This window comes from Labrus bergylta, chromosome 24, assembly GCF_963930695.1.
Source record: "Labrus bergylta chromosome 24, fLabBer1.1, whole genome shotgun sequence".
Lineage (NCBI taxonomy): Eukaryota > Metazoa > Chordata > Actinopteri > Labriformes > Labridae > Labrus > Labrus bergylta.
This window is the reverse complement of record NC_089218.1, coordinates 7,295,988-7,309,198: the sequence shown is the minus strand read 5'-3', so window position 1 is coordinate 7,309,198 and position 13,211 is coordinate 7,295,988. Positions and strand designations below refer to the sequence as shown.

Sequence of the window (13,211 nt, the reverse complement as noted above, 5' to 3'; positions counted from 1 at the left end):
AGCATTTTTGCCCAAAGTCTCTTCTTTTTTTTTAAACACACAATTGATCTGAGTAATATGTGTTGGCATCCGTTTTGCCATAAGGCCATTTAACCACTGTTTGCAATTGAAAACAGACTGTTATCATTCCTCCAAAAATGGTACAAACTCAAATTTTGATAATTTACAATGAACACGGTTGCATATAGCCTATAAAATCTTGACTTTAGCCTACATGTTGGCTACTTCTTTACACATTAGCCTACATTTAAGATGACTAAAACACCAGGTGCGCTTGCGTTTTGCTCTGTTAGCAGCAGGAAACACCTTCTATGTGTGGAAATCAGTTCATGGTTATAAATTGGTGCAAGTAGAAGTCTAAGTTTACGAAGCGCAAATGAATAATAGACTAGCTATTTATTTTGAAGGTGGAAACCGGAAGTCTACTAGTAAGCCTGTGTGTACATACCGCAAACCTGATCCCAAGTCTTGACAAAAAAAAAAAAAAAAAAAAACACACAACAGGTTCTAATTCGCGACGGTGTGCAAAACAAACACCTGGACTCTAATTACGGATCCAGGGAAAGTTCACGCTAAGAATCCGCGTCCACGAGTTCAAACATCTGGATGTCATATGTTCAGTCGATGTTAAAACATCTGTCTCATGTCATATGTTCAGTCTATGGTCCCATGCAATGGTGTATTGCAGGGTATACGCCACTTATTATTCAGTCCCCTTAGACTTCTAAAACACCTCTGATTCACATCACTGATTCATTGGCACTATTCAGTATGCTGCATTTTTTTAAGGCTGGTGAAGGGACGACCCTCCCTACTCTGTCTCTTATTTGCAAGTATGCACTGACTAAATGTGCAAGAGTATTCTTACATGTACCTCTTCTTAAAATAGACCTTTTTTTCCTCTGCTGGGCAGGTCACTTAAAGAAATAAAAAAAACATTTAGGGGGGAAATTAAGAGTACACTTTCCCATGGGAATTGAACCAGCCGGGGGAAATAGGGACATACTGGATCTGTTCTTCACCTGTCACATAACCTAAACTAAAGCACACAAGAAAATAAGTTGGCCACAACAGTCTGTCGTCGTGAGAAGCAAAATATATTGTTTTTCCTCCTCTGTGGCAAAGTATAGCCTGCTGATAAAATGCTTATTTTATTTATTAATTTATTAATTTCAAATTCTTTATGGCACGAGAATATTTCAAAACTCTTATATTTCATGGGATTAAGAGGCCCATTGTGTTTTTCTTGGAATAATTATTATCCTATTCCTGAAATGGGTTGCTTAGTTACAGGGATACTTAAAATGCTCGACAACAAATGGGACATTATGCTTTCCCTATTTTAAACAGTTGACGGGATTGTGCTTTTCATGTAGCCTTATTTATTTATCAATATGAAGCCTCCAAAATGTTAAGTCAGATAGGCAACCTGCACATTTAAAGTCAAGAAAAGGACATAAATGGGAAATAGCAATATTGCCTATAGCCTACACATTTTGGCTGGACAACATATTGCTATATTTTGAAACAAGATCTAGGGTAAAACAATATCATTAATATGGATATAGTTTATGTTGCATTAAAATAACATTACAGAGGTGCCAGGTCACTTTTTTCTCATCTCACTGATGATGACTGACTGTCTGTCCCTCTTAACCCTGCTCCTCCTCTCTCTCTCTTTTATTGTATTTAAGGAACATTTCTATTTTATAATATTACTTTTTAAAGTCACAAACAGGTAGTTTATTTTTCCAAGTGTTTTCACTGTTAATAAAATACATATCGATATATATCGAGTATCGCCATTCAGCTAAACAATATCGAGGTATGAGTTTTGGTCCATATCGCCCAGCCCTCGTACACATCGACCCCTAACACTGAAAAAAACCTGCATTGAGATAATTAAAGTATGAAAGGATACAGTATAGGCTATGTACTCGACTCTGTACATTTAATCTTATTTCTGTCTGATAAAGCTCTTAAAGTTCAAGGACTGTTTCGCTCAACAAGCTGGAGGTTAAGTCTTGATCGATGCTTCCATCTAGTGGTAGAAAAGAGAAATTGAGGCTATAGATTGTTATCTATTTATCTTAAGTCATAATTTAATAATAATTTAAAAAGTATGATTTTCCCTTCTTACCTGTTCTGTCTTAGTTTTGTTTCATATTAGTGTGTTGTCCTGCCACTTAAAAGAAAAAAGTTGAATAATCCTGCCCCAACAAGTAGCCTATTATTAAGCAGTCTGTCTTAATATTACAACATAGCCAAATAGCCTAGATGAGATGAGATGATGAGATTCAACTTTACTGTCATTACACATATACAAGTATAGAGTAACGAAATGAGGTTTGGCATCTCACCAGAAGTGCAAATAAGCAGAAAGTGCAAGAATCTGTGCTATGTACAGTAATTACAAAATTTACAGATGTAGACTAAAAAAAGTGAATTATTGGGTATATATGGCTGGATTAATGGGATGCTATAAATATAAATAAATGCTATAAATATAAGTGTATTCTTAGGATTATAATATACAGATTAAGGTGCAGTGAGCATGCTGTACTAGATTACAGATAATATAAAGAATATGGACATATTGTACAGGTCGATAACTTATTGAGGTGATATGAACAAACTATAATACAATAATACAGATGGATGAGAGATGTGTGTGTGTGACCAGGAGGAGTGGTGGGGGGATGATGGGTGTGAGGTGATATGCAGGGGAAAGGGGGGGGGGGGGGGTCAGCAGGGGGCGGAGAGAGAGAGGGAGAGAGAGAGAGAGACAGAGTTCAGAGTTCAGAGTTTCAGATAAAATGATGTCTTAATATTTACAGTCTATGTTTTTTCTCACAGTAATAATAGCCGCAGCACGGGTTCCCCCTTGTGGCTGATTCAGTTTTTTCAACTCAAATTGACATTTCTTTCCTGTAAGAACTTGGCACAAAAGGGATTAAATAAATCTCTCTTACAGCCTAAAAAAAAAAAAAAAAAAAAAATAGTGTCTTGTTGATAATAAATCAGGCACTTGTTTGCACATCCGACCACTGGAGGCGCTGTTCAGACCTCGCACAACCGGTTTCTGCTGCTTGATTTCGTCCTTCCGGTGCCCCCATAGCCCCGCTCCCCTCCCGATGCTAACGCCGTCGGGCTTGGCTGTGGGAGCGTAATGGCGGTGCACCGGGGACCCTCTTCGAAATGGCTCTTTTCCCGGGAGCAGCTGGAAACCACGCCGTCTCGACGCTGCGGGATCGAGGCCGACCGGGAGCTCTCGTACCGGCAGCAGGCGGCCAACTTAATCCAGGACATAGGCCAGAGGCTCAACGTGTATCCTCTCTGAACCGACGGACGGGGTTAGCTCCGACTAGCATTAGCTGGCAAAAGCCGGGATGGAATTGCTTGTTATTGTTAATATCTTAAACCTCCAGACTCACTTTAAACGCTTCATTGTGACTTTTTTTTAATCTTCTAAACTGTGATTACGCTTTAAAATCCTCTAACACGCCGCTTATTGTTGATGCTGCTGCTGAGGCCTACTTGTTAGCTTAGCTATTGTTTGTCTATGTAGACTGCAGATTCTATTGTTAGCTTTCTCTCTTTAAGGCATCACTGATGAGCAATCACCTGGCGATTACGTACACACACTGTGCGTGTTGTTTCCACCTTTCTTTTTTTTACTGTGGTTTAAATGTGTTGTTTCTCGTTGTGAAAGGTGACCCTGTAATGTCTTGAAACTGCGTGGAGGTTTTATCTTACAGGATGCACGTTTTGCTGGCTTAGCTCGATGCTAACGTGACATGGTTCCTACAAGAAACCCGCTAGATTTGTGGGTTTTTTTCTTCCCCTCCAACATGTGTTGTGCCTTAACTGTTTCCCCAGCTCTCAACTTATTATCAACACTGCTATAGTTTATATGCACAGGTTTTATATGATCCACTCCTTCTCTAAATTCCATAGAAATGTAAGTACGTCTTCTTTGTTGGCTCACATTGTGGTTGTGTGGTGTTCTTGGGAGTGGAAACTTGAAATTGTTTGTCCCTCTACAGATAATTTCCCAGACTACGTTGTTCCTGGCAGCTAAAGTCGAGGAGCAGCCCAGGAAGCTGGAACATGTCATTAAAATAGCCCATGCCTGCGTTAACCCACAAGAGCCTGCCCTAGACACTAAGAGCAACGTAAGTGAATCATGACTACAGATGGGGATTTCTGATCTGATTGGAAATGCTGCCCCAGCGTTAGACACGGTCTACATCATGGTGTCATTCCACACGTGAACGCCACTGCGTTTGGAGATTCACGTGGGAATGATTACACGTGAATTCCCGTCGACCATGTTGCTCATTTTGTTTCTGTTAAAAAAAAAAAAAGGTTTGTGGTTAGACGCTCCTCATGCTGACTGATGGGGCTGTGTGAGGATTTCGTTAGTCAGAACAAAGTCAGAAAATGAGTCAGACGAGGCTCATAGCGTCAGTCTGTAGTGCAGGGGTCTCCAACAGGTCGCTCGCCTATAAGGTTGACCGACTGTGTTAAAAATAAAAATGAAAATCTGACGACGGTAAATGCACCTCTTCCCACTATTCATATATTTGGCCCATTTAAAAACAAGTATGAAGTACTAATGTTTTCTTGGACACATACAAACAGTAGCTTCATTCAGCTGAGCTATGTAAATAAATGCAAGCGATTTGATGCAAGTAGCCCTTGGCCACTTTCAAGTAGCTCTCAGATGAAAACAGGTTGGAGACCCCTGCTGTAGTGTGTCTGACCCGGACATGATCTATCTACTGCAGTCCCACTTTAGGATATGATAACCAATTAGAAAAAGTTGTGGAAATAAACTTGAAATTAACGTATAAAGCGCATGATCCCATCCAATTAATGATTAATGCATCTAGACATAGAAAACACAACCGTTAATAGACCCTGCGATTTATGACATGTGTCTTAGAGGTTCACGCTGTGTCCTGATTGGACTGGCAGTTTCTGTCAAGATTTGGACCAAGGTGTACCTCCCATGATTAACATGGACACCTCTCTCTGACATTTTCTACACTTCTCTGAGGTTATATGTACCAACACGGACGGAGGCATTTTAGAAATCTGGGAAAAATACACTTTATATAGTGTGGGGGGGGGGGCTTAGCACTATTTAAGGTCAACATCATGTTGAAGATATGGTACGTCCACCTTTATATTCAGTTTCGTCGTCGCTCTAAAAGTTAATGGAAGCGTTGCTGCTGCCATGATTGTTTTGCTGATACGTCGCTTGGCTGAGGCCGCTATCAGAAACCAGGAATGAGACGCGTTCAGGCCCCAGTATCCTGGTTTCTTTTGGAGTTCCAGGTTTCTCAAAATCCCCCTTTCTGAAATCATCTACATCCACAAAAAGCAGATGCTTTAAAACCCCGATACACAAGTCCGCGTTAACTCGCTCATTGTAGCTCCTTTCTCAACATGAACCGGACCGCGGCCGAAGGTGAAACCCTAAATCATTTCAGAGAAGTGCTTTTCCATCTTCTACATATGGACTCTGAAATCTGAAGTGCTTCTTTGAGGAGCTTTAATTGAATGTCTCTATCATATCTATAAGGTTGAGCTTTAATCCTGGATTCTTCAAATGCTCAGGAAGTACCCGCTTCATGCTGATTCTTTTTTTTTTCATATGCTTCATCCTTGATGCTAATGCTTTTATTTTTCAGAATGCTGAATCACAGAATTATTCATTGATTTGTCTTTGTTTCTTTTTTTTTTCAGGCATTCCAGCAGCAGGCACAAGAGCTTGTAGCACTGGAAACAATAGTGCTGCAGACGCTGGGTGAGTCCTGTTTAAGCTTCAATTCTGGAAACTTTCTCCTCGACTGTCTCGGCCGCTCTATTCGGTTACTAAATGTACACTCCGATATCACTCTGGAGCCTTGCCTGTACTGACGTCACACCTGATGGTCTCTATTGTTTATCTTTGATTGCAGGGTTTGAAATCACAGTCGATCATCCACACACACAAGTTGTGAGGTGTTCCCAGCTAGTGCGAGGTAAAAAAAAAAAACCTTCTCTTGTGATTTTTAGCTTATTACATTTTGTGCTCTTCCTTTCATTTGAAATACCTTCTTCCATCCATCAACTCTCTTCTAAAGTGAACTTTCTTTTTCTTTTACAGCAAGCAAGGATTTGGCACAGACTTCCTATTTCATGGCTACCAACAGGTTATTATCCTGTTCCCATTATTGCACTGTAATGGCACACTATAGCTTCCTGTCCTGCAGGGCCCCCCTTCCTGTGTCCAACGCCCTGTTTGCGCCGGGATCCTGGGAACCCCCCGAGCGGGGAAGTACCAAGTCCAGGCTGCTCTGTGCGGTGTATTGTACAAGGGCTCTGTGTTGGCACATAAGGGGTTGAATGCACAATGTGGAGTGTAGTGGTGCTGTTTACCTCTCAAGGTTGTTTGGTACGGAGTGCATTTGTCTGAAAAAAAAACAACAACAAAAAAACTCAAACGGTAGCCTGAATATAGATTGCCACTAAAGATTCTTAAACTTATAGAGTCCTTTGGTAAGTATAGTTCAAATTCTCTTTTAATTCTTAATAATTTTATATAACTTTTCACCCCCCAAAACAAAGAACCTAACAAATCAAACACCAAACTATACTGCAAACTGAATTCCTGTTCTTTAAACGCCACCGAATCGTAATTGTCCTGCAAAGGCAAATAATGTAGCAGAAATATTTCTTGATTTTTATCTTCACTCAACACTTAACGCTGATGATGTTTTGTATTTCAGTGACTGATGATGAGGTGTTGACTTTACTTGTTTTACAGAGACTGCTAGTTTGGTAGAATCTGGGAGATTGATGATCCCAGAAGATGATGATGATAGGACAGATCATGACAGTAATTTCCTATTATGACTTCATAAATTAAGGATGAACGTTCAGTCATCAGGGATGTGATTCAAACATACTTATCCAGAATTCCAGATTTTCCCGTCCTGTAAATTTGATTCTCCATGAGAGTTTCCCCACATTTAGACCTACACACAGGACAGCCTGCGTTTAGTTTCTCTTCACTTCATCTGTGTGCAATCACCATCTGAGATCGACTCACTAGTGGACAATCTGTATTCCGTCTTTACGGCTCGGGTTTGCGTCTCGAGTAGTGTCTTAACGCTCTGCAGGCGACCAGAGAGAAAGATGACTTCTATTACGTCTCCTTAAATCTAACTATTGTGATGCAATGTCATCTACAGGTTGAGCCTCTAAGGCCGTTGTTTTACGCTTTTTGTGCAACTGGTTGCAGCAGATGTTGCTCAAATTGTTTTTGCTACCTCACAAGCAAATGTTGAGTTCTCAACCTCTGCGTTGGACCAACTTTAACCCTTTGCAGCCAGTGTTTGAAATGATTGTCGAGAGGAACACTCGCCTAGGCTATGAGTCATGTCCACGTCGTGAATCAACGATAGATGAGGTACATGAGCAACCGCTCCAGGGCCAAGGAAGTGTACGGAGCGCTAGTCTGACCAATTACACGTTGGGGATCAAACGTGCATGGGCACTGTACTAGGGCCCCTTAAGATGTCTGATAAAAATACAGAAGTCACTGTCCCTGTTTAAGACGTGGACTTGTCAGTCCTTTCCCCATAATAAAAAAAACAATCTTTTCCCTACCCCCTAACCCTTTTCTCCGCTCTGTATTGTTATGGCGTTTCTCCAAGGTGAACAATACAGAGTATGACTTAAATCACCAGGTCGCGTCCCCCCCATGTGTCAGTACAACGGAGCCAGTTTGCAGTGCAGTTTGGGATTTAGAGTGCAGACAAACTTAACCTTAGAAGCAGTGACGCCTAATCATTTGTTTGACATCAAACATCAGTGTTTCTCAGTCTGTGATGGTGTAAAGCTTTAGCGATGTCATCACTCCCAATACAGGCGTACAAAAGGCTTGAAATTTGATTCAATTTAATTGCTCATGGCCGATAGATTTTCTGAAATGATGCCTGATCCCCTTTTGAAGATTGAGAAACACTGCCTTAAATGTTCTTTTTAAAAAATCCCCCTCCCCCTTTTTTATGTTGAAATTGAAACGATAATCCAGCCCAGTAAACATTGATCAGTTCATCAATCTTTTAAAATGATTATATAAAACTAATTCAAACATAGAGGAACATGTCCTAACAATGTAGGTTATCTTAAATGTTCCAGTTCTATAAGGTAAGGCTGTGTTTGTAAAATGGTTCAGATGAATGATGGCCAGTGTTGCCTAAACTTGTTTTTTTTTAATTCTACATGTGTTAAGAGAAGAAGCCCTTCAGATGACAATCGTTTTCTTTCTCTCTTTTTTTTTTCCTTGTTTCTGCAGTTTGCACCTCACCACCTTCTGCCTGCAGTACAGACCCACCGTCGTCGCCTGTGTCTGCATCCATCTGGCCTGCAAGTGGTCCAACTGGGAGATCCCTGTGTCCACAGATGGCAAACCCTGGTGGGAGTATGTGGACCCCACTGTAACGTTACAACTGCTAGACGGTAAGAGGGCATGGTGTTCGTTTCCTATCTGTTTGTGGATTACAGAAGTGTGTCATATAGGTTGGAGAAAAAATTTATCAGTAGAATGCTAAATGGAGCAGCAATAAATTCAGCCAGTCTCTCAGATGACTGGAGGAGATCCTGAAGTACTTATTCAATGAGAGACTTTGAATCAAGAATCCAGAATGGTTTTTTGTGATTCCAAGAATCGAAATCGAATTGTGAGACACCCAAAGATTCCCAGCCCTAGTGTGTCACATAAAATAATTGAGAAGAGTTATCAAACGTTTGCCTCAAAGTGGGGGAGACGAGGGCCGGTTTTAAATTTAGCTAAAGTGAAGGTCTAAGGTTGGACGCTTTCTCAAACCGCTCCAAACACACTTACGTTCTGTTTGCACGCTGTGCAGAGGGTCTGAGGGTGGATAGTTACACCCTCCAACAGAGAGTATGCAACATGCACAGACGTAAACACCTTTAAATAATATAGAAATGAGTATCATACAAGTGATGAAACATGTAGGGCTGTTCTCATCTTTTGAAGTCTGCCTAATTGTATTTGTGAAAAACTATCACTGAAAATGGTTATGTAAAGTTCCTGTTTCCCATGCTGTGATGGGAATTAATCCCAAGGCTTGCTGCTGTATTTATATCCTCCACCTTAACAAGGGATACCTAATCCAGCTTTGTGCATGACGCCAGAAGGGCGAGTGTGGAAGTAGCGGTTTGAGAAAGGTCCCATGAAGTGATTTAATACTCGATGGGTCGCAGTAGAGTTTGTAGAACTTGAAGCTCATCAATGTGCAAGAAGCTCCAGGCCAAAGGCTGCCTCCATAGTGTCATGTGGGCAACCAGGAGGCAAACTGGCAACAAATATGTATATCTCAGACGAGTCATTAGTTGTTTTACTGATCACATTACGGATCTTTATCACCGATCAGATTGTTTTTTTGGATCGTTAACGGGGAAAAAAAGGGTTAATAGGTCGGAACCAAGGAGGATTTTCTGTCCTAAGTGATAGTAAGCTAGAAATCAGTGGCTTTTGAAGCTTTGCCTCAGCATGCCTCAGGGGCAACTGGGGCTCAGTTGGTATGGTCGTCGCCTCTAAACGGGACGGTCGAGGGTTCGGTCCCGTGCTGGGCAACATGTCCGATGTGTCCTTGGGCAAGACGCTTAACCACCGCCCTGCTTGGGCGGTGGTGTATGAATGGGATTAGTTACTTGTGATGGATGATACTACATAAAGATCACTACCATCAGTGTGTGAATGTGTAGGTGTGACATGCGGTGTAAAAGTGCTTTTAGTAGTCTGAATACTAGAAAAGCACTTTACAAGCTCAAGTCCATTTACTATGAGATTTATTTATTATTATATTTTAATGTTTAGGAGATTCATAGGGGTTTTTGTTCTATTTTTATTGGATGTGGAGCAAATGGAAGTATCTGCCTTTAAATTCAAGCACAATAGTCTTTATTCTATCAGTATGTGTACAAATTAGACATATTTGATCCAGCTTTATTATATAACCAGTGTACTAGTTAGCATCAACAGATGTTTTCAGAATGAAGTGTAAAGGATAAGCTACATCACAAGGAGGTTATAAGATTATATAACTTCACAGAACTTTGAACCCGCTATGCTCCAAGCCGAGATCTTAAATCATCAAGAGCACCTCTATTAGCTGTTCTTAGATCAAGGCTGGTTACCAAGGGCAACTGGGCATTTGCCATCAGAGCACCTAAGCTCTGGAACTCTCTACCTGAAGAAATCAGGCAGGCAAACTCTTGTTCCTATTTTTAAATCTTTGCTCAAAACACATTTTTTATAGGAAGGCCGTTTTAACGATTGATTAATCATTCATGTCCTGCTTTAATTAATTTAATCCATTTTGAATCCATGATTCTATAACTCACCAATGTTTTATCCTGCGTATTTTTGTGAAGCACTTTAAATGTATGTGTTATATAAATTAAGTTAGTATTATTATTATTCTAAGTGACTGTTTTGTTTTCAGAGCTCACACATGAGTTCCTTCAGATTTTGGAGAAGACGCCCAGCAGACTGAAGAGGATACGGAACTGGAGGGTACGTCATTAAACACTCTAATGAGGGTCTCACAGGTACATGTAGCACTGCAGTTTCTCACGTTGATGTGTGTGTGTGTTTGATAGGCCATTCAAGCTGCTAAGAAGCCAAAGACGGACGGCTCATCGGTGGATAGCGCCTTCCAGGGGACTTCCCTTGACGGCCTCCCTGGTGTCACCAACTCCTTCTTCCCTTCCACCTCTGGATCGGACTCTTCAGACATCCCCTCCCTCAACAGCATCACAGCCTCCTACAACTCCTACGAGCCGCTTAGCGACCACTCAAAGTCCTGTGGTTACGACCAGTTTTCCGAGCCTCACCCCTCAGACTTCACGCTGCTAAAACATGAACACAAAGCCGCAGGCGGGTCGGGCGGTAAACACCAGCAGCAGCTCGGGACAAACGCCGCGGCTTTTCCGCGACCACAGAAAGTCTTGACTCTTGAAAAGTACAGAGAAAAACACTTGGCGTCGGAGCTGACTTTGCAGAACGGTGTAAAAGAGGAGGCGGGCGCGGACATGTACGCTCCGCCTCCGACCGTGTCAACGCACCACCACAAGAAACGCTCCCAGCAGCAGGCCGGCCAATCAGGCGACGGCCGGCGGGAGAAGTCCAGCTCCAAAAAGAGCCGGCTGCCCGCTGCGTTCGAGAACGGCTCGGCGACTAGCGAGGAGCTAAAGATGAGGATTAAAGTGTCATCGGAGCGTCATGGCGGCTCGGAGCAGGGCGGGACCGGAAAAGACAAGCACAAAGAGCACGGCGGCCACCGCCACTCCAAACACGGCCACTCGCACGCTTATTCCATCAGCGGGAACGGCCGAGGGACAATAGACAATGCCTCCTTATCCCTACGGGCTACCGGTAGCCACGGCAACGACACAGGCTCGTCCAGAAAGAGGCCTCACTCCGACGCAGGAAACCACAACCACCACCACTCGTCCAAGAGCGGCAGGAGCTCCAAAGGAGGCCTCGGCTCCTCCCACTACGCGTCTGAGAGCGGCCCGAGGACGATGGAGCACCACGGCCACGACGTCACCAATGGCGTGCTGGCCCCCAACGGCCAACACACCGACTACAAAGACACTTTCGACATGCTGGACTCTTTACTAAGTGCCCAAGGAATGAACTTGTAACCCTCAGAGTCCGGCGTGGTCTTAGATAAGGTATCACCATGTCCAATAGAATTTAAAAAAAAAAAAAGAAGACTTTTATTCGTCTTAAGTTATGATTTTCGTCATCGCCCTCAGTCGTGTCATTGAGGATTCTTGTAAAGCTGTCGGAAAAATGTACAAATTATATGCGTAGAGCTGTGTACAACTAGCTTGCAACAGAAAAAAAAACCCGATGAGTTTTAAGAATGTGGCTGAAAAAACGAGATTTTAAAAAACCTGATTTTAACACAAGGTGACATGATTTTAACCTGCATGTTTCAGTCACAGAAGGGAAGTCATAGCGAGTGTTTGGCAGCCATCTTGACAGTTTACAAGTATTACCTTTCCTTGTTTTTTTGTTTTTTTTTTACGTATGTTTAAAACATCATGTTCCACTTTAAAAAAAAAAAAAAAAACTCAGGTCTTGAAACTTTTTTGATATGAGAATGAATCTTCCTCTGTTTGGGGTTTAATCTACCCGTATCCATGGAGATGTTATCACCTCGTCCGTTTGTTTGGCCAAGATGGCGGGACATGTGGTCTGCTTATTTTTCCAGAGTGCATCAATGGTTCCAAAAAAAAAAAGAAAAAAAAAAACACACACAAAAAAAAAAAATCCAAAACTAACGTGAGACCGGCTCCATTTGCTGTCTATTTGCTGTCTTATTGGGACTTCCAAGGCCGCACCTGAATTTCAATGTGCACTCATTTAGAGCTACAAATGAACTTCACGTTACATCTGCTGTGAACGTGCGTTTAAGATATACCTGCTAAATTATCGGAGAAAAAAGAAACAGGCCTTGTGATCGTACCTTGTCAATCGCTATTCAGTATGATTAATGTTATAACTATCAGAAAATACAGATCTTTTAAAAATAAGATTGTGTATATAGGACTCTGTAGTTCAGGTTTTAAAAAATGTTGGTTTATTGCATCGGTCCAAACCTTCCTCCATTCAGTGTATAACGAGATCTTCAGCAGACTGTATCGATGAACATATCCAAGATTTGTGTATTGGAGCCCAAATAAAGGTGTAAAAGTGATTTATTATCCTGATGATTGTATGGTGTGAACACACAGCACATGGATTCCCTGTTTGAAACTTTGTCAAAGTGTTAATAATACATTTAAAGGAAAATGTCAAAGTACTACAATTTCAATAAAACCATAAAAACAAAATCTAAAAGCAGGGGTTTTAGGAGAAGGCTCTTAAAGAGGAGGGTTTTCAGATCCTACGGTCTGTGGGGCCCTCAGGTTAGCGGGAAGAGCGTTCCATAGCCGTGGGGCAGCAGAGGAGAATCCTCTGTCCCCCATAGAGCAAAGTTTAATCCTGGGGGGTTGGAGGTGTCTTGTGCACTTCTATGGAATCCCATTTCTGCCAGTTAAAAAAAAAAAAATGAAAACCTGGCTTTGTTGAGATTTTTTTTTTATTTTGCCCACAAAAAGTCATAATTATGAAC

The 13,211-nt window shown here is 41.7% G+C and overlaps 1 protein-coding gene across 1 annotated transcript; it reads left to right on the top strand.

Annotated features, from left to right (window-relative positions):
* The first annotated feature begins 3,089 nt into the window (after positions 1-3,089).
* Positions 3,090-12,794, top strand: LOC110001468 (cyclin-T2). The gene is made up of 9 exons (XM_065951916.1): positions 3,090-3,327; positions 3,880-3,961; positions 4,047-4,175; positions 5,755-5,815; positions 5,970-6,032; positions 6,158-6,203; positions 8,354-8,517; positions 10,530-10,600; positions 10,687-12,794. Exons 1-9 carry the CDS (start codon positions 3,170-3,172, stop codon positions 11,731-11,733), a joined length of 1,821 nt encoding a protein of 606 aa, XP_065807988.1. The 5' UTR covers positions 3,090-3,169; the 3' UTR covers positions 11,734-12,794.
* Positions 12,795-13,211: the final 417 nt, after the last annotated feature.